The 26,928-nt window shown below is 50.4% G+C and overlaps 1 protein-coding gene across 2 annotated transcripts in view; it reads left to right on the top strand.

Moving 5' to 3' along the window:
* The window catches only part of SCN5A (sodium voltage-gated channel alpha subunit 5), a 173,543-nt gene that overhangs the window by 35,625 nt on the left and 110,990 nt on the right, over positions 1 to 26,928 (top strand). For both annotated transcript variants that reach the window (XM_043976098.1, XM_043976099.1), the window contains exons 2-4: positions 7,195 to 7,513; positions 11,272 to 11,390; positions 24,988 to 25,077. In XM_043976098.1, coding sequence (XP_043832033.1) covers positions 7,247 to 7,513; positions 11,272 to 11,390; positions 24,988 to 25,077 — 476 coding nt within the window. In that variant the 5' untranslated portion in view covers positions 7,195 to 7,246. The remainder of the gene's footprint in view (positions 1 to 7,194; positions 7,514 to 11,271; positions 11,391 to 24,987; positions 25,078 to 26,928) is intronic.

The raw sequence follows: 26,928 nt of genomic DNA, 5'->3' as shown, positions 1-26,928 counted from the left end.
CTCCACTCCTCTCAGAGGTGTCCAGTGCAGGAGAGTGAAGGCAGGAAGGATGAGCGTTGGCCTGCACAGTTGGTGGCATCAGCTGAGCCTTGGGAAAGTCCCTTCCAGAGAGCCGTGAATCATGATAGTAGGTTCCGGACACATCCCTAATGAGTTGCAGTGGCAGCAGGGGCTGCATTTGGGGTGTGGACCAGGTGTGTGACCAGGATGGAGACAGACAGCACTTTATGCACAGAGCACAACATGCTTGGCTTCAGTTATCATATAGAAGCCCATCTGTGATGCCAATATGGGCATGAAGCAGTGCTGTGCCTCTCACTGTGATTTGTGCAGGAGTGGGTGACGAACCTGGAGATCACACACACGGCACGTCACTTTTCTGGGACTTAGTTTCCTCACCTGTTACATGAAAGGTTCCTTCCTCTAAATCCTGGGATCCTTCTTAGGTTCAGGATCCTTTCCAGGAGGGAGGCTGGCTCCCTGGTGTGGCCGAGGAGCTGGGCTCCCTGGTGTCAGGATCTCTGCAAGCCCCAGGCTAGGCCTCGCGATCATTTCTTGGAGATGTCTTTCCTTCTTCCTGGGTAGGGGGAAGCCAAGAGGCAGAAGAAGACAGAGGAGGACATCCGGGACCTGTAGGCAGAAAAGTAGATACAAAGTAATTTCGCACCTTAGGGCATTGGCGGTTCACTGGACCAGATCCCATTGAAACTGTCACAGTTTTCCTCTAGGTCGCCTTCTCCGCTTTCGTCTGTCAGCTCATCTCCATCTTGGCTCCTCAGGCTGATGCTTCTGGGCTGCCTCGGGGCACTTTTCAAGTTGGAGTCAGGTTGATTTTGGGTGATGTTCGGTGTGCATCATAACCAGCACCTTCTCATCTAAAGCAGGGGTTCTTAACATGGGCTCAGAAACTTTTTTAAAAAGAATTTTGATCAGTGTATTTCCATATAGTTAGCTTCCTCTATAACACTGTGACATGGGGTCCAGAGATTGATATCCTATCAATCCATCAGTCAATCAATCAACCAGTCAACAAGCATTTATTCTTAAGTGCTTACTATGTGCTAGGCACTGGGGAGCAAATATAATAAGTGGACAAAACATATTTGGAGTACTTCCACCTAGGGCTGTAGCGACCATTGCCAGTTGCCCTGACCCAGGTCTTCCTGCTGGACTCTGATGACTCGGGAGGAGAGAGGGAGGCTGATGATTTTGCACCCCCCTGACTCACTTAAATCCAATTCACTTGCAAATCAAGACATCCCCCTCCTAATGTCATTGATCCTCTTCAAAAATGAAGGCTGAACAACAAACTAGGTCTGGGTTTCCCTATGAGCTAAAAATGGTGTGGTTCTTAGCATCTTCTGACTCCCTTCCCTCCTCTCTGCTATCACTGAAGACATGGGAAGGGCCACATGGGACCAAGGGCCATGTTGTATTTTAACATTGTTTGAGGAGGGGTTATGGCCAAAGGCTCCTTCTTCTACTGGCCAACCTCCTGGGACTAAGCATCCTTGTGCTCTGCTAGGCTGGCCCTCATGCAGCATTAGTATTACTCAAAATAACAACTCTAAGAGGCTGTTGCTTAGTCCCACTTGGGTGTGTGTTCCCATGCTCATTACTTTTATCAGGAATACCATCCCCTTCTGTCTGCCCATCACATGGCCTCAATTCTGCTCTTGCCTCTGCCACTCCCCTATTGTTTCCACCTATTAGAATCATCTCAAGTGCCTTCTCCTTCTTCCTGTAGCCTTTGCTAATTTGCCCCTCCCCAAACACACAGAGAAGCAAACATGGTAAGTCTCCCAGAGCCATTCAATTCTGTTTTGTGTTTGTTCTAGTTATCTATGTGGTCGATTGTATCTCCCTGGCTGCATTGTAAGCTTCTTATGGTGGGTCTTATTCATCCATTTTTTCCAGCAGCTAGCATAGGGTTTTTGTACTTAGTGGGTGCTGGGTAAAAGTTTGTTGAATGAATAAGTGACTATCCACCCCATGTCCCTACTCCTTGACAAAGCTTTCCTCTTCCTCTCAGCCTCCCCCCTCTCCCACTCCATACTTAACTCTCCCTGGCATATCTCATCAGTACCATGCACTGTAGCAGTTCTGAATTTCCTGCTTCAGAGGAAATCTAGGCAACATAAAAAACAAAATGTATCAATAAAACGATTTTTTAATATTTGCTCTTTCAAATATGCCAAGGATGCCAACTGAACAAGTTTTGGAAGGTCCATAATGAGCACTCTGTAAAGATTGGTTGGTTGGTTAATGGCTTGACTAATGGACTCGATGCCTTTCAGCCAAGTTGATTGTAAAGTGAATCTCTCTTAAGTGAAAGACACCCATATGGTCCATTTCACCTCACCAGGGATGCTTCTCAAGGAGTGGGAATAAAAGGGAATAAAAGTCTTCGCCTTTGGAAAAGGAGACAAGTTCTTCACTCTAGGGTACGATGCAAGTGCCCTGAGGGCAGGTCCTGTTTTGTTTTGTTTTGTCTTAGTATCTCCAGTGCCTAGTACAGTGGATGACATTCAGCGGGTGCTTAATACATTTTCTTGACTTGAATCATTTTGGCCTCCAACACAATCTTGCACATCACTTTTGGGGGGTGGGTGGGGATACAGAGAACTCCGTACAATGAGGAATAAAATAGGGAAACTCTGCCAATTTTGACTGGCTCCTACAACTTATAGTCTTGAGTTGTCCAAGATCACTAAGATGTTAAGTGAGTTGCCCAAGGTCACAAGGTCAGACAAATATGTTAGAGGCAAGACTCGCCCTGCTCCTCTTGATTCTGAGCAAGCTCTCTATCCACTATGCCACACTATTTCTCATGGGGACTGGCCTGAAGGTACAGTGCCATAGTCTGGGCACTGGTTGAAATTCCTAGACTCAAAGAGAAATCATTACTTGGTCGATGTCAATGAGCAGGGATGTCTCGAGCCACAGGGATCTGGGCTTAGCCCTGCACTGCTTAACATTTCTATCAGGCTGAGATGAGAGGCCTCATCAGATTTGCAGTTGACACAGCTGGGAAAGGGCAGCAAGCCCCTGCATGACTCAGGGTCCAGAAAGATCTGAATAGGTTAGAATATTGAACTGAATCTAACAAGATGACATTTCAGAGGAATAAATGTAAAAGTCTTTCACTTGGCTTGGGAAGAAAATCCACCTCACAAGTAAGTACACGGTGGGTGAGTCATGTCTGATGGGAGCAGAGGATCTGAGGGAAAAGCTGGGGGTTGGTTTTAGTGGCCTGAAAGCTGGATATGAGGCCATCAATGCACTGCAGCAGGAAAGAAAACCAGCTTGGACAATGGGAAGAGAAGCAGAAGACAGTTCAGCACCAGGGCAATGATAAGTCCTTCTGTACTCAGAGGTGTTCAGACCACCTCTAGAATATCATGTTCAGCTGGGAGTACCACCTCTTAGGAAGTAGTCTGGAGAGCATTCAGGTGTCTAGAGGGCACCAAATTTCCAAGAGCACTTGGAGTCAGGAAGACCTGAATTCAAATCCAGCCTCCAACATACCTGCTAGCTTTGTGACCCTGGGCAGATCACTTCATCTGTCTCAGTTTCCTCAACTGCAAAATGGGGACAATAACAGCACCTGTTTCCCAGGGGGATTGTACAGATCATGTGAGGTAATATTTGTAAAGTGTTAAGCACAGTGCTTGGCACATAGTAGGCACTTCATTAGATTCTCTTCCCCTCCCCAGCCCCTCTCATCTAGAAGACAGACAGGATGGTGAAGGACCTGAGGTTATGCTCTATGAGGATCAGTTTAAGGGAATAAGACTGTTTAAATCTAGAGGAGACTTTAGGAAGTAGCCTTCAAGTGTTGAAAGGCATACATGGAAGAGTTGGACAATTTGACCCCAGAGGTCAGAATAAAGAAAAATGAGTAATCCTGGTTTTGGGGGGAGGTAAGTTAGGCTCTACCATTGATTAGAAGTGCCACAGAACAAACTAGACTGCTTGGGGAGGTAGTGAGCTCCCTGTGACTCTATGTCTTCCACCCAAGCCTGGACGAACTTGTTGGGGATATTGTAGAGAAGGTTCTCGTTCAGTCTGGGCCAGACTCCATGGCTGCTGAGGTTCTTTCTGGTTCTGTGTTTCTGTCATAGATCATGTGTTCTCATCCTCACCACACATATGCCTTGTGGGTGTTGTTATACTTGCTTTACAGATGAATAAACTGAGGCCCAGAAAGCTTAAGGGACTTTTCCAAGCTAGTTAGTAGAAGAGTCAGGACTCGGGGGAGGACTTTTGAATCCAAATCCAGCACTCTTCCTAATCTGACCTCAGGGCTGCAGGCACTCTTTTGGGGGAATATCCAGCCGCCCTGACCTCTCTCTGGAGCTCCAGGTTTGCATCAACATGTCGAACTTTACATTCCAGGGACATCTCACCCTCCACACATGCAGAACAGAACTCTCCCTCCCTTGGCACAAATGCTCCCCCTCCCTGTCCTAACCTCCACAATACTGTAGAAAACACCACCATGCTCCTAGTCCCCCAGGCTCCCAACCAAGGTGTCATCTTCAACCCCTGGGCTTCCCTCACCCCCTGTAGCCAATCTATTACCCCAGGCTGTTGATTTTATCTTTGTAACATCTCTTGAATATAGCCCCGTGTTTCCTCGGATGCTGCCACCACTGACTGAAACCTTTGTCACCTCACATCCGGACTGTTACAATCGCTGCTAGTGGGTCTGCCTGCCCCAAGGCTCTCCCTTCTCCAATCTAGCCTCCACTCAGTGATATTCCTCATGTACAGAAAACACTCTCTCCCTTCTCCTCTCCCCCTCCGTAAACTTCAGTAACTCCCAATTCCTCCAGGAGCAAATCTAAGCTCCCCTGTTGGACTTTGAAAGCTCTTCACTGCCTGGGCCCCTCCCACCTCCTTCATTCGCTCCACCACCCAGCAATACTGACCTTCTTACTGTGCTTTGTACACAAGACACCCCATCTCTTGGCTCTGGGGATATTCCCTCGGGCTCCCCTAAGCCTGGAATGTTCTCCATTTTCAACCCTGCCTCCTTGGCTTCCTTCAAGTCCCAGCTCCAATCTCACCTTGTACAGGAAGCCTTCCTCAAGCCCTCTTCATTCTAGTGCCTTCCCTCTGCTGATTACCTCTCATCTATCCTGTCTATACACCCCCCCCCCCCCGCCATTCGATTGTCAGCCCCTCTAGAGAAGGGACTCTCCCTTCGTTGTATCTCCAGTGCTTTGCACACAGTAGGCACTTAATCAATGCTTGTTGACTGACTGCCTGGGACAGAGAAGGGATAAAAGAAAAATAAAGCCACCCATTCCCGTCCCTTGGTGTTCCGACTGGGGGAGGGGCTTGTGTTTAGAGTTCAGTGTGGTAGTGACGATCCTGAGGCTGCTGGATGCTACCTCAGAATGTGGAGGGACCCACGAGGTTTTGTAATCCAGCCTCCTCATTTTGCTGATGAGGAAACTGAGGGCACGACAGGATAAGTGACTTGTCGAAGGTCACGCAGATTTAGAGCTGGGAGGGACTTTTGAGGTTATCCGGTCCAACCTTCCTGCATTTTACAGATCAGAGAACCAAGGTCCAGGTTCCCAGAGGAGGGGTAGGCACCTACCCGTGCCCACGGTGTGCCACTCTGCCCTTCGAGAGCCAGGTACTCTCTGGAGAAAACTCTGTGAGCGTTTTAGTCTCAGGGAGAGTAGGGTTTCTTCCTGGCTGCAGAAAGGTCAGGGGTATTGTTTGTAGCCAACCTCTGGTCAAGATCTGCTCCCTACCCCGGCGAGTTGTTCTAAAAATGCCTGGGCATCCTCCAGGGGGTTGGTAAATGGGCTGCCCAGCATTTGTTAGATGGGGCTGGAGACTTTTCAAAGCTCGCCTCCCTGTATTAGCTCCTAAGTAGTCTGGCCCTTCCCAAATTCTACAGGTCAGTTCACCAAAGGGCACGATGCTGCACTAGGTACTCAGGATACCAAGGTTAAAAAAAAAAAGAAGGGAGCATGTCCTATCCTCAGGAAGCTTCCCTTTTACTAGGGGAGACACTGGAGGAGAAATAAATACGGCATTATACAAAGTTATTTCAAGAGGGAAAGAATAGTAACAAGCCTGGGGAGATTGCTATGAAGGAAGGAGGCCAAGAGGTAGCAGTTCAAGCCTGAAGGGACTGCCTAGGCAAAGGCATGGAGATGGGAATGTATACATAAAGAGCAGGCAGGCATGTTTGCCCGGAATGAAGAGAATGGTAAGGGGAGTAATTAGGAAAGATCTGTAGAGCCTAAGGCTAGAAAGGTAGATAGGGGCTAGATTACTGGAGGCAGTGTGTGGCAAGGGATATCAAGTCAGAGGACCTGGGTTCAAATCCTGGCTTTGCTGTTTAATTCCTGTGTGACCTTGGGCCAGTCTCTTCACTTAACTGAAAAATGAAGGGAATAGACTAAATGATCTAGCTCTATGACCCTATGAACGGGAAAGGAATAAGCATTTCTGTCATGCCTACTGTGTGCCAGACCCTGTGGTAAGCACTTTTTACAAATATCATCTTAATTGTTCTTCATAACATCCCTGCCATGTAGGTGCTATTATTATCCCCATTTTACAGTTAAGGAAACTGAGGCAGTAGAAGTTAAGTGACTTATACTGCTAGTGAGTGTGTGAGGCAAGATTTGAACTCAAGTCTTTCCTACTCCATAAAGGAAGAAAAGTAGGAAAGAAACATTTAGATAGCACCGTGTATGTGCCAGACACTCTGCTGAGGGCTTCACACATATCTTATTTGAGCCTCACAACAACCCTGGGGGTAGGTGCTGCTATTATTACCATTTTATAGTAGAGGAAATAGAGGCAAACAGTGGTTAAGTGATTTGCCCAGGGTCAAATAGCCAGTAAGTGTGTGAGGGTGGATTTGAACTCAGGTCTTCCTGACTCCAGGACTGGTGTTCTATCCACTGCACCACAGATCATGGATGCAATCCTTGTCTCTAGTCCTCTGATTTCTGACACACACACTAGATGGGCATACCTGCGCAAATGCTCCCTGAAGGCACCAACTAATTCAAGGAAGGACCTTCCTCCCTTGGGAGTTCCTTAGCTTTCAGTGACTGCCAGGTCGGGCTCCCATGCCTCTGCCCGGTGCCGGGCACACATCAGGCCTTCCTTACTCAAGGCTTGTTGCCTGACTATGTGATCTCTTGTGTTTTCCAGCTGCTCTTACCAGCTGGACTGGGGGCCTGCACCGTGGAAGCAGGATGAGAAGATGGCACACTTCTTGTTACCTCGGGGCGCCAACAGCTTCCGCCGGTTCACTCGAGAATCCTTGGCAGCCATTGAGAAGCAGATCGCAGAGAAGCAGGCCCGCAGCGTCACGCAGGAGAGCCGGGACACGCCAACCGAGGAGGAGAAGCCTCGGCCCCAGCTGGACCTGCAGGCATCCAAGAAGCTGCCCGACCTCTATGGCAACCCACCCCGAGACCTCATTGGGGAGCCCCTGGAGGACTTGGACCCCTTCTACAGCACCCAAAAGGTTAACTGAGGCCCAGGAGCCAATGCAAGCGCGCACGCGCGCGCGCGCGCACACACACACACACACACACACACACTCCATGGGCAACGGTTCTAGTACTTAAGAGGGCTGTGGGTCCAGGGTTCTGTCAGTGAGTTTGGCAGGATTGTGTCCCCAAATGATCTCGGTTCTAAACATCTCCAGGTTCCAGGGTAAAAGGCAACACAAAGTGAGGGGGAGAGTTTTGTTATTAAAATGGGAAATTTCAGGACAAAGCATCTGTCATCTTCACATAGCTTATGTGCTTTGTGGATTGGTTCCTACGGCAGGATTCTCATCCCCAGCAGGCTTTCCCCTCCCGAGACTCCTGGAATCCTCAGAAAGGAAGGGACCTGAGATTGGGGAGGCAATAATGGGAAGCCTGCTGGGTCTGCGGTCCCAACGCCTGGTTCCAAATGGCTATTCTGTCACTGTGACCGTCAGTAAGAAATGTCCCCTCTCTGGCCCTCGGTTTCTTCATTTGTAAAATGAGAAAGTTGAACTAGGTGGCCTTGAAGGTCCTTCCAGTCCCTTTCCATTCTTCATTTTTTTTTTTTTTGGTGAGGCAGTTGGGGTTAAGTGACTTGCCCAGGGTCACACAGCTAGTGAGTGTTAAGTGTCTGAGTCCAGATTTGAACTCAGGTCCTTCTGAATCCAGGGCCGGTGCTCTATCCACTGCACCACCTAGCTGCCCCCATTCTTCATTTTTAACTGGATTTGGATTCATGACTTCATTGGTAGGGGGGAATCTCCCCAGTGAGGGAACTCCTGTAGTGTAGTTCAGAATTTTCCTTGCAATGATCAGTCTGAAAGAGTTACCTGGGATACTTAAAAGCTAAATGACATGCCCAGGGTCACTCATCCAGGGTACATCAAAGGCAGGATTTGAATCCAGGTCTTCTTGACTGAAAGGTGAGCTCTTCATTCATTACATCACACTGCCTCTCAGACTTTTAAAAAAAAATAGATGGGGGAACAGAGGCTCAGAAAAGTTAACCCATTTGCCAGGGTCCCACCTAACTGAATCAAGACTAAAGCCTTTGAGGCCTCTGCCTCCCCCAGTCCACGGCTTTCCTCTGGTCTCATGCTTCCCCCCAGCCCTCCCACCATTCTTCTCTCCCCACTCACCCATGGTTCCCATGTCAGACTGTCTCTGCACACTCGGCACTCTCTGGTCTTCCTCCTGGCCTCAGCTAAATGGAGGATGGAGGATGAGTTGCAGCAGGAGATAACTACAGGGTTACCCACCTTCAGTCCCCCAGGGAATTGCTTGGGGCCGTTGTAGGGCAGGGGGATGGTCTGGTGTCATTATGCCCTTCCACTGGGATGGAGACCTGAGAGGAAGCAAGGTTTGGGGTGCTGTGGGCCCTTCCTGTCTGGGAAGCCAAGGCCAGCCCCATCAGGTTGCTCTGGGATGGTACCACTCCCGGCTTCTCTGGGGAAGAAGAGTAGCCTTCTTTCTCTTGGCTTGGGCATTAATCCCTGGGACCCTCTCGACTCTGGTACTAGCCGCTCAGCCTTGGCCTCATCTGCCACTCTGCCTCCCGGATCTCCTTGAAACCCCAGGGCCCTGATGAGCCTTCCCTATTGTCCCTGCTTAACCTGCAGGTGGGGCCTCCTGAGCCTATCCTGGGAGCTTCCAGCAGTTCTCCCTGAGGCTCCTCTTGCATCTGGGGCCTTGAGCCCCAGTTGGGAGTGCAGGCATCTCACTCCTGCCTCGCATTGGCTCTGCCCTGTGGCCTGGCCCAGCATCCGGCCATCTCCCTGCAGGAGGAAACAAGATTTGCATGGGGATGCAGGCCTTTTCCCAAGAAGGGCTGGGCCCAGGAGTTCAGGCTGCAATGGAGACAGGCCTCCTGGGATATTAGGTCATAGCATCCTGGACCTCAAACTGGAAAGGACCCCTGAGACTATGTAGCCCACCCCACCCTTATTTTACAGATGAAGAAACTGAGGCCCATGGAGGTTAAGTGACTCTGGGTCATAAAGTCCTAGCCAGAACTGCAAAGGACTCCAGAAGCCATCTAGTCCACCCCTGCCATTTTACACATGAGGAAAGTGAGGCCCAGGGGGATTATGGGACATACCCAAGGTCACACGGATAGGAAAGAATAGGTGGGATTTGATTTATTTGATTTATTAAGCACCTACTAAGCACCTACTATGTACTATGCTAAGCACTTTACAAATATCATCTCGCTTCATCCTCATGACAACCCTGGGAGGTAGGTGACATTATTATCCCCATTTTACAAATAAGGAAACTGAGGCAGCCAGAAGTTAGTGACTTTCTCAAGGTCACACCACTAGTAAATGTCTGAGGCTGGTTTTAAACTCAGGTCTTCCTGACTCCAGAACCAGGCTCTGTCCACTGTACCACCTAGTAAGGGAGAAGTCATGGAAACCACAAGTCAGATAGAAGCGGTGCCCAATGCTATTCATTGACAGAATGCTCATATGCTTAAAGAGAGAAGGTGCTTAAGAGATCTTCTAGTCTGGTGCTGTCAAACTCAAATAGAACTGAGGCTAGAAGAGGGAGGATACAGAACGGTTCAGAAGGATCTGTATGGACCACATACTGACTGAGAAAAGCACACATTAACATTATCTGTGTTTTAATGTATTTTTATGTATTTTGTTAAATATCTCCCCTTCGTATTCCCACTTTACCATTTCAGTCTGGTTTGGGCTGTACTTGGGAGTCTTCTGGGCCACATGCACCCTGGTGGTACTTTATAACCCTGATCCAGTCCAACCCCCTCATTTTACAGATGAGGAAACTGAGCCAGGCAAAGATTAAGTGACTCGTCCAGGGTCACACAACCAGTCAGTGTCAGAGGTGAGATTCCTCAGGCTGTGCCTCATGTGGCATTATCCCCAAAGCCTCACTGAGTCTCAGACACATCTAGTTCACCCACCTCTGGGCTTCCATCTGGAAGAGTGCAAGGAAAGAGGGGAGGGGCACTTGGAGAAACCAGAAGGGATCTTTCTTAGGTCTTCCCTAAGTATAGACGAGCTTGACCTATCCAGGATCTCTTGGCCCCTTGTGCATTTGCCCACTATTTGGTGTAATCTTCAGAGCAGGCTGGGGTGGGAGCTGGTGGGGCCGATGGGCCTGAGCATCTTTGCCTAAAAGTTGCATATCATTTGTGTGTGATTTGCCTGTGCCTGGGGAGGTGGGGACCCTCTCTGTTTAGGGACATGTTCCAGATTAGAGCTAGTCCCCCCTCCAACCCCGGGGTTGTCATTTCTCCCTCTGGGTCCTCTGTACCTTCCTTCTTACCTACCCCTACTCAGCCCAGGAGAGAGAGCCTGCTGGGAAGGGAGAAAAGCAGCGAGGACCTGAGGTTCATAGTGGCCCCCAGTTTGGAGGCCGCCCCAAGTTCAGCCCCAGCTCTGAGGCAGTGCCGTGGGATTGGATTTGGCTGTTCAGGGAAGAGGATGCAGTGTGGCACATTAGAAAAGGCATTGGCTTGAGAAGCAGAGAACCTTGGTTCAAAACCTGCCTCAGATGCACATTCCCTGTGTGACCTGAAGTCAGTCACTGATCATGCCCGGGCCTGTTTCCTCCTCTGTAAAGGGGATGGACTGGATGGGCTCTTTGGTCCCTTGGGTTGGCTCCCCTTTCACCAGGGCCCTACCCTGGCCTCTCCTGTGGTGGGCAGCTCTAAATCTGGGATTCAAGAGTAGCTGATTGCTTTGTAACCTGTTCTCTGCCATGTCTCTTTCTTTACCTACAGACCTTCATTGTACTGAACAAAGGGAAGACCATCTTCCGATTTAGTGCCACAAATGCCTTGTACATCCTCAGCCCCTTCCACCCCATCCGGAGAGCAGCAGTTAAAATCCTGGTTCATTCATATCCTTTTTAGTGCTGTGTGGAGGGACTCATCTAGAAATGACCTGGGGTGGGTGGGGCTCTGCTTGCTTGGTGAGGAGGGGGCCTAGGGCTGCAGTGAGAGACTGACTGGAAAGCTGGGGGCTTCTGGGTAACTGAATGGGTCCAGTCCTCCTGACTCCCCAGGAGCTGTATCTCGAAGACTCATTTGAAGTTAACACAAAGCTAAGAGTCGTACCCATGATTTCATCAGCATAGGGAATTCTTAGTGTGAAACTTCTTCTATCCACTCAGATCAGCCATTTGAGTAACTCATAGTCTTAGACAGTTGCCTAGGACAGTGAGCAATTAAATGATTTACCAGTGGCCATGTGGCTAGAATGTAGCAGAGGCAGGACTTGAACACAGGGCTGCCTGCCTCCAAAGCCATTCCTCTTTCTACTACTGTATGATTACTCACTGACTGAGGCTAGTAATAACCAAAAAATGTAGTAGGGGTAAATGTCAAGTACACTTCTTAGGTTCAAATAATGTCTGTCCAAATAGGCTCCACCCTGCTGCTCTAAAAAAGTTCTTGAGTCCAAATAATCAATTGTAGAAGTACAGGATTGGGGAGGAGTGGCTAGATAGACATTTACGGGAAACTGATGCTGGCTCATCAGTGGAGAGCAAAATCAGGAAAATTCAGCAGCCAGAAAAGCTAACATAATCTCACAGCAGCAGGGTCCAGAATGACAGCGGAGTCTAGGCTGCTAGACTGCTCTCATCAAACAACATACACCTGAGCATTCCACTCAGTCCTGTGTGCTACCTCTTGGGAAAGATCTTGATAGTCTGAAGGGTATCAAAGGAAAACAATTAGAATTGTGAGGGCCTGGAGATCAGACCATGCAAGGATTGGCCCAAAGAACCGGGAGTGTTAGCCTAAAGCAGTGAAGAGCAGGTGGGGCAGGAGAGCTGGGAGTCTGTCCTGAGAAAGGATTAGCCTTCTACTTGGCCTGACCTTGAAGTAGGTGAGCATTGCAAAGAGGATAAATTACTCTTGGAATTTGAAGGAAAGCTTCCTAATAATTCAATTCCACATTCATTCCCAGCTGAGAAGGAGCCGCCTCAGGTGCGGGAGGTCTCCCCTTCCCAAGAGGTCTTTAAGAAGAGCCCCGGTGCCCTCTTGTTGGGGATCGTCAGGGCTACAAGGTCACTAGGGTTGTTTTAGGGCAGCTAAGAAAAGGCTTAGGGAATAGCAACAGGGAGGCCGTTTTTCCTAGGTCATGGGCACATAGATTTAGAGTTGGAAGAAACCTTAGCAACTATCACATCCCAACCCCCTTGTTTTACAGATGGGGAAACTGAGGCCAGGAAGGCCAAGTGGGCTGCAGAGTCGGGATTGGAGGGCTGGGGAGCCTTTCTGTTTTTAATTCCATCCTACCTTCTTTGTGTGCCCGGCCCAGAGAGTCACCATGCTTCTAGTAGGCACAAATTGGCACTCCCCGACTGCTGGGGTTGGGAGCTAGTTAGCAATCTCTCTCCCTTCCCACCACTCCTGGGTTAGTTTTTCCAAATACAGGCTGTGTAAATAGTATTCAGTGCCAAGACCCCCCCCCCACCTCCCACCTATCTTTGCTCCCCGATTCAGACTCATAGGAGCAGGAAGGTCCCTAGCCCTTGTCAGCGGGGCAGAACCCAGGGTGGCTGGTGGCAAAGCAGTGACTCAGAGAGACAGCTGGAGGGGGAGAAGGAGGTCATTCCACCAGCTGGTGCCACCGAGGACAAGAGGCTGTTCTACATTCATCCAATCAGCCCCTGCTAGTCCGGCCTGTCACTGAGACAAAGCCAGGGGCAGCCCTCTCCCCTCTCCACATCCCCCCGGGGCTAGCCTTTTGTGTCACTTCTATTCTCCGTCAGGCTGCTCTCAGGCTTGCTTGTAACCTAATCTCACCTCCCTGGGAGGGGCGCGATGGCAGACATAGCATGGCTTTCACCTCCTGCCCTGTGTGCTGGCTGATCAGTCTGGGGAGAACACTGAGGCCCTTTGCGTTCTCTGGGGAATTAATGCTCCGTGCATGCCTGCGTGTGTGTGTGTGTGTGTGTGTGTGTGTGTGTGTGTGTGAGAGATATTTCTCCTCCGAGGATCAGAGATGGCCCCAACTTCTTGTACCCCCCAAAGGGGAGAGAGGCATCACAGCAGGAAAGGAGGAAGGAGATTCCAGCTTGGACAGGCCATTCCAAGGGCTGAGCACCCACTCCCAGACCAAAGGCACTGACATTCCAGGGCTTGGTAGCACCTGCCATGGAGGGTTCTCTCTAGGACCAAGTGAGCGCCTGACTGTGAGTGCTTGCAGACCTTAAAACCTGCCTCACTGTGAGGCAGAGACATCAATAGGCAGGTAAAGCTTTTGATAAACTTTTCAGAGTTCAAATGGGCATGCCACAGAAATGGCAGTTATTCCCATTGCTTATCATCATGATTATTCCATGCTGGCCCCCAACAAAAATCCCCAAACGTGGTAGGGAGGGGGAGTAGTGGAAGTAGTGGGTGGCAAACCTTAATGTGCTCTATTTTTTTTGTCCAGACCTGTGATTTCCTTGGTGTATGTAGGGAACTCCTAGAGTGAACCCTTCATTCACTTAGACAGATCTGGCATTCATCTGTGATTCAGAGTTCTGGGCAGTTCCCTTGGGGCCAGGAGAGACTCAGTGGCTTTGCCCAGGATCATACACTGAGAAAGAAGGACTTAACATCTCCATATCTAGAGTTTGAAGGCACCTTACAAAGGAGGAAACTGAGACTCAGAGAGGGGAATTGGCTTCCTAAAGCCAGCTTGGTCCAGTGGAAGGAGCCCTAGTTTGGGAGTCAGGACTTGGGTCAAGTCCTACCTCTGATGCTAAATACCCATGTGACCTTGGGCAAGTCACTCTCCTCCTCAGGTCTCCCTCCTTCAGGGAAGTGAAGTGACTTGTTTCTTTGAGCCCAGCTCTTTGTGAAACCAAGGGCATCCCGAGCCCCCTCTCCTCACAAAGAGCTCTAGAAACCCACTTACTCCGCTCACTGCTGTGGCATTGGAGAGCCATCCCCTGCGGTCTTGAGAGGACCAGCCCCGCTGAACTCAAGAGAGCCTCCCCGAGCCCGCCTGTCTGCTTCCAGCAGAGAATGGGCTCTAGCTAAACAGCGGCAAAGAGATTGCCCTTACTGAAGTAATTAGCCAGAGTGTTCTCCCTCAGCCTCTACCAATATTGACAAATCAGATTAATATTCATCGCGGCCCAGGAATTGTCTGGCCTGGGAGTTTTCCTGGTGACTCGATGGCTGACATTTCCTCTGTTTACCTGGGCATTACCAGTCCTTCAGGGCACTGAGGATGTGACCTGGGCATGGGAGCCGCAGGCCTGGGGGGAGCTTCAGCCTGGGGGTTTCCTAATTCAGACCAGGCCAAGGAGGCAGCGCAGCAGAGAAGAGAGAGTTGTAGATTTGGGCCAAAGGACCCAGCCTCACATCCTGGTTCCATTGCTTCCAAAGGCAGCTCTGTTTAGACCTCAGTTTCCTCTTTTGTGAGTTGAGGAGGGTGGACTCCAGGGCAGACTTCCCTGCCAGCCCTCACTGCCTCCATCCCATTCGGTGGTTCTGCTTTCTTGGTGCCTCCCTGTCCACAATGCCTTTTTTCCCAGAGACTGTGAAGTGACGAGAGAGAGAGGCAGCTGGTGTGGAAGTGGACCCCTGTTCCTGAGCATGTGAACTGGGGCTGGGCTGTCACAAGCTCCTTGGGTTCCCAGGACACCCAGCATGAAATGGGCCCTGGAATTGATTCAGTAATTCATGATGAGAAAACCACACCAGCGGTAATTAAGACAAATTCAGTTGAGTGGAAAGGGGAATTAATTTGTCTAATGGTTCCATAGATGGGTGTTATCAACCGGGGCAGCTCCGATCTCTCCCACTGGGTCTCTCCTTCTTCTTGTGCCTGGAGCAGCCTCCAATCCAACTTCCCCTTCCCCAATTTAAAAATGAGGAAACTGAGGCCCAGGACCACACACAGGTCATCAGAGGCAGGATATGAATATGCCAAAGGGTCAGAGATTGAGAGCTAAAAGCTAGCTAGTTCCGTCCCCTCATTTGACAAATGGAGAGGTGAATTGATTTGCCCAGGGCTGCACACCTGGCAACCCAGAGAGCTGGGACTTGAACCTTTGTCTGGTTCTGTTCAGGCCTTCTCAGTTTCAGTGCCCTAGGACAAAGCCCCATCGACCTGCCCTGGTTATGGCTCTAGATTAAAAGAAATCCAGCTGCCTCTTCATCCTTCCAAGGGCAGTGGTTACTGATGTATTGTGGAGAACATCAATGGAGATCCCAGTAACACCTGGTGTTCATAAACACTTAAAACTTAGAGAATGTTTCACTCACCTATTTGTGTCTGATCAGTCAATTAGACTATCAACAAGCATTTATGAAGTGCCTACTATGTGTCAGGCACTGGGCTAAGTGCTGTCTACACCTGACAACAACCCTAGGAGGTAGAGGTTTCTTCTCTATCAGACCTGTGATGTCATCCACATGGGGGAATCCCAGGTAGGAAGGACACTGCACTGGTGCAGTAAGAGAGAACCCTGGACCTGCAGTCAGGAAGACCTGAGTTCAAATCTGAGAGCAGACACTTATTAGCTAGGCAAGTCATTCCATCTCTGTCCGCCTCAGTTTCTTCATCTGTGAAACGGGAGCAAACAACCTCGCTAGGGTTGTTGTGACATGCCTGGCACAAAATGGGTACTTCATAAATGCTCCTTCCTTATTCCTTCCTGATACAGCTGGAACCTGCTTAGCAATTTTTAGTTTTCAGGAATTGTTTGGGATACAGAGAGTTTAAAGGACTTTCTTAGAGTCACACAGTTAATAAGTGTCTGGGACAGGATTCAAACTCCTCTCTTCCTGACTCTGAGCCCAGCTCTCTTTCTACTCTGCTGCCTCTAGATGGATGTGGTGGGTGCCACAGAAATCGCCGTCCCCATTTTACAGATGGGAAGACTGACGTTTACAAAGCTAGAAAATGTCAGGGGTGGGATTTGAATCCGAGTCTTTGCTACTTACTGCGTCTCTATCTGATCCGTGTTTGCACATCAACATGTTGTCTCCCTTGATAGGATGTAAGTTTCTTGAGAGCAAGGTCCATTTCATTTTCGTCTTTATTCCTCGTGCATGGCAGACACTTGATAAAATCTCATTGTACGACTGGCTGGTTGATTATGCACTCTGGGTCTAGCATTCCCTGAGAGATGCCACAGGGTCATAGATGAGGCCCTGGATTTTGAGTCAGAGCACCTGGTTCTGCTATGTGACCTTACATCATTTTTCAGTGCCTCGGTTTCCCTCTCTGTAAAAGGAAGAGGGCTCTCAGGTTCCTTCCAGCTCCTGATCTATGATCTTAGCACCTCTCAGAGCTCATTGTGTTATTGTCCATCACCTCTCAGTGGTGTTATTGTCAGGGAAGCTATAGACAGGGATCCACAGATGGGGGTTTTTCTGCGGGAAGGGAGTGTCAGCCTGGAATTGAGTCATGGCTAATAATAATCACAGCTGACATTCACATAGCACTGAGAGGCTTTCAAGGCCCTCTCCAGCCGTCCGTTATCTCATCTGGGCCTCTCAACAACCCCGGGAGGTAAGGGAGTGTGGGCATGACATCTCCATTTCACAGATGAGCAGAGCAAGGCTTGGCGGTTGGGAGGATTGTTCTGTAACGCTGGGAACTTGCTTGTTGGCTCTGTGTCCCTCCCTGTGCTGCCTCCAGGGGAGCAGCCTCATGCTAAGCCATCCTTGGGGCTCCTTGGAGCCCTCTCCTCCAGGTTTCTAACCAACCCAGGGCTGCTTAGAGTATACACAGCTCCCCCGGGACCCAGCCTCAGGCTGTGGCTGCCCCAGGATTCCTGCTTGGCCCTGCTGAGCCCCTGCCTGGGCCCTCCGAGGTTAGGGAAGGCAGGCAGAGATGGGGGAGTCTTTGATCCCGGGCCCACAGCTCACCCTGGTGATCCCCCACACCCCCACTGAGGCCTCTGGAGACTTTTGGCACCAGCTGAGGCCACGGCTGCCAGAGGGAAGACGTGTACAGGTGGTCCTGATCAGGCCAGGTCCAGTCAGCCACTGGATGCCCTGTTTTGGCGGGTGACCCATGCTGGCAAAACTGTGGGCCCAGAGGCCTTTGGAAGATGAGCCTCACAGAGGAAAACCTCACTAGCCTAGAGCAGCAACAGTGTCTACCAGCCCCCCAGGGTTAGCTACAAGGTGGTTTAGGGGCTCTGAGGAGCCCACCTGCCCACCAGGTTTTGCCCTTCCCAGATGCCAAGGTGCCAAAGCCTAGGGAGGACGGCTGACCAAGAAAGAAGGGGGAGGAGGATACAGAAGGAAACTAGAATGGGCCCCACTCTCAGGGTGCTTGTGAGGTAATTAGAGAGGGAAAACATGTCTGTGCAGCAATTAGCCACCAATTAGTGCGTAGGGCTCGCCTGCTTCACAATCAGAATTACTGGAGATGGAGGGTAAAACGAGCACTCTCTAACTCGGCCGAATCTTCCTGTTTACTTCCATGGGCCTGGCAGGGATGTGCTCCTCCTGGGCATGGACAGAGGGCCCCCAAATCCCTGGGATCCACCCAGAGGAAAGCTCCATGTCCGTTAGCGGCATGCCTTTGTCAGGAGGTGTCTGGGCTCAGTGAGAGGCCACTCCCAAGGCGGCAGAGATGGAGAGGATCCCTGGGCCAGAGCCTGGCTCTGCCTTTCAGCGTGACTGTGGCCAAGTCACTTCCCTTGCTTCCTCTGGCCCTCTTTCCTCAGCTATTAGGTGAGAGAGCCGGACTAATCAGGGGCTAAGGTCTCTGTCTGCTGCATAGCCATGACACCGGGTGCCAGATGCTTCCACTAAAAGTATCAGCAGCGGGCCGTCCCTTCCATAAGAGGCAGTCTCCGGTTCCCTCTCTGCCCTGTCTGGGGCCTGGGCCAGCACCGCTTCCTCCCGTAGGACCCACATCTGGGCTTGGAAGGAAGGGGCCCAAATTTGGGGCTGCAAGGATCACAGAATCCTAGACTTGGGACTGGTGGGCACCTTTGAGCTCTTCTAATCCCACCTCATTTCATAAACGAGGAGGCCGAGGGCCAGGGAGGTGTAATGATCTCAGTCAGTGAACAGTGGTTAAAGCACCTACTATGTGCCAGGCACTAGGCTAAGTGCTAGGGATACAAAAAGAGGAAAAGACAGTCCTGCCCTCTGGAAGCTCATGATCTAACGGGGAGACAACCTGCAAACAAATATTTACAAACAAAATCTGTTTTATCTTGCCAAATATTACATAAGTAGTAAATATCAGAGCCGGGATTCGAATCCAGGCCTCTGACTCCAAAGCCAGTGATCCAGTGATCTTTCCATTCATTCTCTCTCTCTCTCTCTCTCTCTCTCTCTCTCTCTCTCTCTCTCTCTCTCTCTCTCTCTCTCTCTCTCTGGCAGTTGGGGATAAGTGACTTGCCTTGGGTCACATAGTAAGTGTCTGAGATCAGATTTGAACTCAGGTCTTCTTGACTACAGGGCCAGTCCTCTATCCACTGCAGCACCACCTAGCTTCCCCTCCATACTGTCTTAAGAGAGGGTGGTAGAAGAGGTAGTCCCTCTTGATTCTCATTCTAGTCTTTAAAGCCCCCTCTTCCTGCCCCAAGTGGAATGCCATTGATGTCAGTGAAGAGGAGCCTGAATGTCCAGGAACAATAATTCTTCTTTGTATGATTGTGAATCATGGAAGAGCACAGTCTCCAAACACAAGTTAAGGGTCACTCCAAGGGCAGTGGAGAGGCTGGTGGCAGGCAGGAGCAGGTTGCCACATGGTACGTACAAGAAATTAGCCAAGTGTGGTTAAGGATGTCTACAGAGAAATGTCAGATTCAACAGGAGATGGGCTGGCCCTGGGTAAGAAGTGAGGGGTGAGATGTGGACAGCCTGTGGCATCCTCAGCATGTCAAAAGCCCCCAAGGAAGGCCCCCAGGACATTGGGTGGCCCCTCGAGGTGAGCTTATGGAAGGGCACAGATAAGAACACAGGATGTAGCAGCACAGACAGGGGGTGGTCTGGGTAATACGGTCACAAGTCACATCCTGGTATTTGAGAATTAACACAAACTACTTGAAAACACTGTGTGTGTGCATACATGTGTATGCACATGTGTGTGTGTGCATGTGTATATGTATGTGTATGTAATGCAGTTGTTTTCCCATGACCTTTGGTCTGAGCTGACCGGGGGACCAAGCAGAGCAGCCAACTCTGAAGTCAATCCACTCATTGGCAGGCGCTTCTCAGTCGCTTGTCATGAGCACCTGGAAGATGAAGAAGGTGGTGGAATTCCCTGTCTAACTGGAGAAGCTAAGATGTGAGTGTGGGTAGAGCCCGACAGTTCCGTGAGAAAAGAGACAATAGGATTCTCAGGCTGGATGACCTACTGAACCCCCCCTTTTACAGATGGGGAAACCAAGGCTTATGGAAATTGAATGACTTGGCCAAGGTCACCCAGATAGGAAGAGGCAGAGGCAAAACTTGCACCTAGGCCCGTGACTCAAGCACCAGCTGGCTCTTTCCATTACCCTCCCTACATCCCCACGTGTATGAAGTCAGTGATGAAATATGGCTGATGAGGCCTCAGTGAGTGGTAGGGAAGCTCTGCGCAGTGACCGTGTCTGGTGATGGGCAGTCAGGAAAGGGCCTGCAGGATGGTCCTGAAGGGTTCAAGTGCTGTTAGAAAGCCCATTTTAGAGATGAGGAAAATGGAGGTGGAGAATTAAATGATCGTTGGGTCACATGAGTAAGTGTCTCAGGCAGGATCAGAACTTGGGTCTTCCTGGCTCCAGCATCCTCACTCACTGTGGGCTGGGCAGGGCGGGGGGGGGGGGGCGGGCAAGGAAGCAGCTTTTTGAGCTGGGGATTGATGAATGGACAGCAGTGCCCAGGGTGGATGGAGGAGAGACTGAGGACGGGCCGTTGGATCCCACAAGAGAAGAGCAGGGAACCAGCCCTTGTTGGGGGGGAGCATCTGAGGACAGGCACCTGGCCCACCAAGGGCAGCAGACCCCCAGCTGCCAAGCTAGGCCGAGAAGCGGCAACACCCGGTCCCTATCAAGGGCCCTGAGAAGCGGGGGCTGGCAGAGAGGGAGGAGCCGGGGGGGGGCAGCCGTGCACACTCCAAGGAGAGCTGAGAGGCCAGGGGCAGCCCCTCCTCAGCCAGGATCCCCTGTCTGACTCCATATGAGGACATCAGCCGGGCCGGGAGCTGGCCCGGGGCCAGTGAGGCCAGCGGGGACACGTCCGGGGTGTCGATCTTGGCCGTTTCCCTTTCCCTCCCCCGGCCCCCGGAGTCAGCGGGAGCTGGTGCTGTCCCAGCTGCCAGGCCCTCGCTGCTGCCACCGCTGCTCCACGGGGGCCCTTATCTCCCCAGTGTGGGGCCCAGAGCCTGGGTCATGGGAACACGGGCCTGGAGGAACGGCCGCCTATCAGTGCGGTCCAGCCCGGAGTGTCTCTCAGCTCGGTTTTCGTTTTCTGTCAGCAAGAGGCCTGGCTCAAGCAGGCCTGGGGGTGGGGAGCTCCAGTGAGGGCCGGGGCCTGGGAGCGAAGCCTGGGATATTGGGCCTTCCTGCCCAGCTACTTGTCTCTGCCCAGGCTGCCCCTCGTCCTGGGCTTACCGGAGGCCTTGACCTTGGACTAAGAGTCCGAGTCCCATCTGGTGAAACCCAAGCTCAGCAGCCCTTCCGACTCAGCCTGCATTTATTAAGCACTGACTGCATGCCGGGCTCTGGGGAAACGGTGGGGATACTCCAAGCAGCCTCTGCCCTTCCTGAGTTCCTATGCTACCAGGGGCACAATAATAAGACTCTGTGACCCCAGCTGGAGTTTTCTTGGCAGGGATACCGGAGCGGTTTGCCGCTTCCTTCTCCAGCTTATTTTACAGAGGAGGAAACCGAGGCCCAGAGAGGTTAAGTGTTTTGCCCAGTTGTTGCGTGGCAGTCACATGTTGTAGGGGCAGGATTTGAACCCAGGCTTTTCTGGGCAGCCCTCTCTCCACTCTCCCGGGTTGCCTCACACAAAGTAGGCACCGTGTTTCATAAACGCCTGCTCTGACATCTGCAGAATGCTGCCAAAAGCCGTGCTTCTCATCTCTTCTGAGGAGGCCTCCTGGCCAAGCATAGGGGAGAGGCCCCCAGGGCAGAGAGGGGGAAGAGGCTGCAACCTGCACCAGTGGAGGCCTGTGCCTTTAATCAGAGGTGTCCACAGACATGCAGAAGCAAATATTTGGTATCCTTGGTAGAGGTGCGTTTTGTGAATGGTCAAGTCCTGTGAATACAAAGTAATTGTTGCACTGCATGGGGTTTTACAACCTATTCATTTCTTTTCATATGACGCCTAACAGCCCGTTTGTTAGATTGGCAGGGCAGAAATCCCTCTAGCCCTTTGACTTCTACTGACAAGCAAGCAGTCAGAGAACCTGGGTTCAAATCACACCTCTGACAGTTGCTACCTGTGGGGCCTGGAGAGAGATATTTGATCTCCCTGAGCCTCGGTTTCCCCATTTGTAAAAAGAGAAGGTTGAAGTAGACTTCCTCAGAGTTCCCTTCCAACTCTAGAGCTTGTAAGTGTATGAGCTTGGCTTTGGCGTGGTTGCTGTCTTCACCAAGGCAGAGGAGAACCCCATGTATATTAACACACAGCCTTTATGAGCAGTTGTAGTGGAAGGGAGGGAGGGAGAGGGAGAAAAAAAGGAAGGAAGGATTTGTTAAATGCCCAGACCTGATCCTCTCTGACCTATATGTTCATGGATGACAGAGCCATGGTCCATCCCTGGGGCTAGACTCAAGTCTTGTCCAGCTTGCTTACCCCTGGCAGAATGTGCCACCCCCTTCCCGTTGGAGTAACCCTTCTGTGTCGACAAGCTCTCCATCACTCTAAAGAATCAGAAGAGCACTTTAGTGGTTATTTTAGGGAGATGGCAACTGTCCTTGTGACTTTATTAGCATAGAGAACTCCCAAGTGAGGGAATTCCTTCCACCAGTGCAGATTTTTACATCTTAGAGTCTTAAAGGTTTACCTAGAGCAGGTGTCAAACAGTGACTTGGGAAATATTGAAAAATAAGACCTAGATCACAATACGTTTTACAATTGTGTGGGACCTGAATGTGATACCTCTGCCCTCGACCAGAGGTTAAGTGACTTGTCCAGGGCACAGCCAGCAGGCATTAGAGGCAGGACATATTTAGGACCCATTTCATGAGGTTCAGTATGGTGGAGAGGTTCAGCCCCTCTGGCTGAGGGGCACCAGTGAAATGCTATTTGCAAAGAGCAGTGTCAGGACTAGAATGCAGATCTTGGCTGAGTTTTTTCACTAAACTATACCTTCTTTTAAACATCCTGGTCTTCAGGGAGAGTGATTGGGGCTGAAAGGGCCATACCCCCTTTCTTCCAGAGCCTTTGGAGCAGTCCTGGAGTGGGCATCGTGGGTGGCAGAAGTGCCACCCACCAGGGGCTCCTTCCTGGGCAGGCCGTTGGCTTCTGGCTCTTCCTTCAGGTGTGCTGAAGCAGAACACTCGGTCCTGTCACTAATGAGGCATTCCGGGTCCACCTGGGGTTAGGTCACAGTGCACTGAAAACAAACCGGGCCCCAAGGGCAGGGACATGAGTGGAGAACATTCCCAGAGCTCTCTCTGGATTTAGTTCCCTGGGAAGATTACTGAAGGATTTGGTTGGTTTTGAATTTGCATCCAGCCTGGTCTGAATCTTTTTTTTTAAAATAGATGCTTCAGGCCCGAGAGAAAAGGTAATCTGTGGTCTGCCTGACGGAAATCAATCCTTTGTTTTCGCCAAGTTGGGCATTTACATCCTTAATCCAGGAATTTGATTGAGTGGCAGCAAGCAAAAATAACAACCCAAAATCCCTGGCCTCTGATTTTAATTTGATTCCTGAACCTTGGCCCCCGAGCCTGTTCTCTCCTGCAGAGGAGCCAGAGGGCGGGGGGCAGGTAATGGAAAATGTTGAGGCTCTGGCTTTGGAGTGAGAAGCCCTTGGAGTACAATTATGGGCTCCAGAGCTGCCCGCTGGGAACAGTTCGTTCTGCAGGCTGGTGGATGTCGGATTAACCTGACTGTGCACAGCATGGCTCCGCAGAGATTCACCCAGCCCCGGCAGGATACTTCTTGCAAGCTTGGAACGTCGATGAGCAGTCAGGCCTTCCCACCTTGGAAACTCATCCAGAATGGGTCCAGTAATGGATGGCAGGGGCCCCTGAAGTCCAATAGGTCAGCTGGGAGTTAGCTAAGAAGTTTGGTCCATACAGGAATCCTTAACCCATTGGGGCATTTGGAAAAATGGAGTGATCCCGTTATGGCCTCTAACAGCGGGAGAGAGTGCTATGTTTATACTTGGGGAGATGTGGATGCAAATCCTACCTTTGACACTCTCTAGCTGTGTGACCTGGGCAAATCAATCAACCTCTCTGAAACTCAGTCTCCTCATCTGTAAAATGGGAATAATTACCCAGGGCATACCTAACCTCCTAGGTATGAGACAGTGCATCTAAAGCAGTCTTTGCAGACTTTAAAGCAGTATATAAAATATCGATTTTTAATTGTTATTTAAGGCAGAGCATTTGTGTACTGAGATGGGACCCTGGGATTTAGAACTGGACTTGGTTTATCTAGTCCAGCTCAATCGTTTTACAGAAGAAGAAAACAATCCCCAGGCCCCGAAGGGAGCAAGTAGCAGAACCAAGAGCCACAAGAGTCCCCCAAAAGTCCTGCAGGCACCTTTGGAGGGGACAAGGGAGGATTCACTGGAAGCTTGGGCGAGAGTCCTGCCTCAGTTGGGAAGGGGAGCATGAAAGATTCATGGAAGGACTTTTTCATCCCTCCCCCTGGCTGGGATCTGAACTTGCTGGTAAAATGGAAGAAAAAGTCTCCATGGAGAGGTGGGGAGCTATGGGTGTGAAATGTGGCATACCTTTCACTTTCAAACATCCTTTCTGCCTCTATCAGTATTGCTTATGTGTTTTTCTTTATTCTAATGAAGGCTTCATGGGGAGGGAGATGTCTCAGTGGAGCTTGGGGGTTAAGAGAAATTGTAAGGAAAACAAAAGCCAGAAAGGAGAAAAAACCAGGCAGGATGATGTTGCCTTAATCCCTTCATAGAAAGTCCCATTTCATAAACTACTCTGAGTCCTCAAGCTGGGCCCTAAAAAGATCTGTGTCCTTTTTAAGTAAACACCCAACACTTCCTCAGCCCCAGTCCCCTCCCTCCTCTCCAATCAGGTTTCAAGAAAAATCCAAGGTTGCTTTGATGTGACTCAGGGGGTGGGGATGGGGGACAGATGGTTTGTTCAGCTAATGCAATTGTTGCTCCAGTTTTTCCTGGTTACTGTATCTTGATCTGCTAGCTGATTGTTAATTTACAATAATCTTCCATGGGATGATAATAGCCCAGGAATCAATGGGATAAGCCAAATCAGCAGGGGCTGAGGGATGTTGGGGGAGATGCTGGGGAACACAGAGGGGCTTGCAGGAAATTGTGGTGGGACTCGTTTTCCCATAACCAGTTTTTCTTTAACTCCCACGTCCTACGCTGTTCAGCATGTTTATCATGTGTACCATTCTAACCAACTGTGTGTTCATGGCCCAACACGAGCCCCCACCATGGACCAAGTATGTTGAGTAAGTATCTCTCTCCTGTTTCCCTCTCCTCCCCAAGCCTCCTTCCTTTCTCAGCCCTTCTCTTTCTGCTGCCTTGACCCTCCTCCTGTTCTCAGTGTCTGGAGAGACCCATCACAGTCAATGAATGGGAGGTGGAGCTGAGGTCCAGAGATGTGCATTCACTTTCTGAAGGTCACACAGCCAGAGCTGGAGCAGAGCTGGGATTGAACCCTTGCATCCTGATTCCTGGGCTGGTGCTTTTCTGTCTTCAGAATGGAAGCTTCCTGAGGACAGAAGCTTCCTGTTTCTTTGGCTTTGCTCCCCTAAGTCCTGACATAGTGCCTGGCATATAGTAAGTGCTTGAGAAATGCTCTTCCAACCATTCATTCACTCCTTTGTCAGGTGGAATATGGCCCTTTTCTGGGCACCCGCCTTTCTTTTTCTTTTCTTTTTTTCTTTTTTTTTTTTTGCAGAGCAATGAGGGTTAAGTGACTTGCTCAGGGTCACACAGCTAGTAAGTGTCAAGTGTCTGAGGCAAGATTTGAACTCAGGTCCTCCTGACTCCAGGGCTGATCCTCTATCCACTGTGCCACTTAGCTGCCCCTATACCTATCATTTTTAGAAAAAACTCTATGCCATGCTTCCCCACCAAATTAAAATTCCTAATTTAAAATATTTCTCCATGAGAATCCATGGCATTTCCCTTTGAGGGAAGTCAGTGATAACTGGCTTTCAAGAAGCTTACGGGCCTGGGTAAGCTCCTGGCTCCCCTAAATGCTCAGAGTAAGAAAGATCAGAGGTGTGATATTCTGGAGTCGGTGGACTTGAGTTCAAATCTCACTTCTGAAGCTCACTGACTGTAGGACCTTGCACAAATCCCTTAACCTCCTTGGGCCTCAGTTTCCCTTTCTGCAAAATGAGGAGGCTGGACTAAATGACCCCTGGAATCCTTCCCACTCTAAATCTATGAGCCTCTGACTCCTTTTTGTAAAGGTGTCCATTAGTCACGGTCCTGAGAGCTGAGTTCCTGGAGAGACCCTCACACAGTAGGGAATGATCTGGCTCCTTGGCACCCATTGGGGATGCAGACTGAGGCTCACCCTCATAGACACACTCAAGCACGCTTCTGGGTCACCTTCTGAGGAATTTGCTGCTCGGCAGGATCAGCTGCCCCACCTGCCTCCCCGGTTTCCTTCAGGTAACTGGAAGGTGACCGTTTCCCTGGCTCTTTTCAATAGGAAGGGTTGGCCTGAAGGCCTTCTGAGAATGCAGAACAGCCTGCAGGTCACATCCTCATGGATGACCAGTCAGTCAATAAGCCTTAATTCATTGTTCACTGTGTTCCAGTCACTGTGCAAGGCAGTGGGAGAGAAAAAGAGGCAAAATCACCAATCTCCAGTTCTCAAGGGGCTCACATTCTAATGGGAGAGACAACATCCAAATATCCAGGTAGAGCCAAGGTCTATACAGAGTGGTAGATGGGAGATAAGGGACAAGCAGAAGGTGGATTGGTGGGCAGATGGATGCTCTGAGGCCCCATGAGCTGTGGGGACTGAGGCATACTCAGAGTTCCACTGCCCTGAGGGCCATTTTGAAGGCTGAACCCAAAGCATTAGCAGATGAGAGACCAACTGCCTCCTTTTACAGAAAGGGAAACTGAGGCCCAGAGAGAAGTGACTTTCCAGGTCACATAAGTAGTAGGTTGTAAAAGTGGGATTTGAACCCCGCTGTGGCCCACTCAAAGCCCTGTCCTGACTTTGGAAGAGCTGCCCTTGTCATAGAGGGAGGAGGAGAACCACCTCCTTGTGGGAGGCGTATTAGCCCTTTCAGGCCCCATCCCCTTACACATCCAAGAGGCTGAAGTGACCAAAG

The sequence above is a fragment of the Dromiciops gliroides genome, chromosome 1, assembly GCF_019393635.1.
Source record: "Dromiciops gliroides isolate mDroGli1 chromosome 1, mDroGli1.pri, whole genome shotgun sequence".
In the NCBI taxonomy this organism is placed as follows: Eukaryota; Metazoa; Chordata; class Mammalia; order Microbiotheria; family Microbiotheriidae; genus Dromiciops; species Dromiciops gliroides.
Note: the sequence above shows the minus strand (reverse complement) of the source record. Positions and strands in the feature narration are given on the sequence as shown.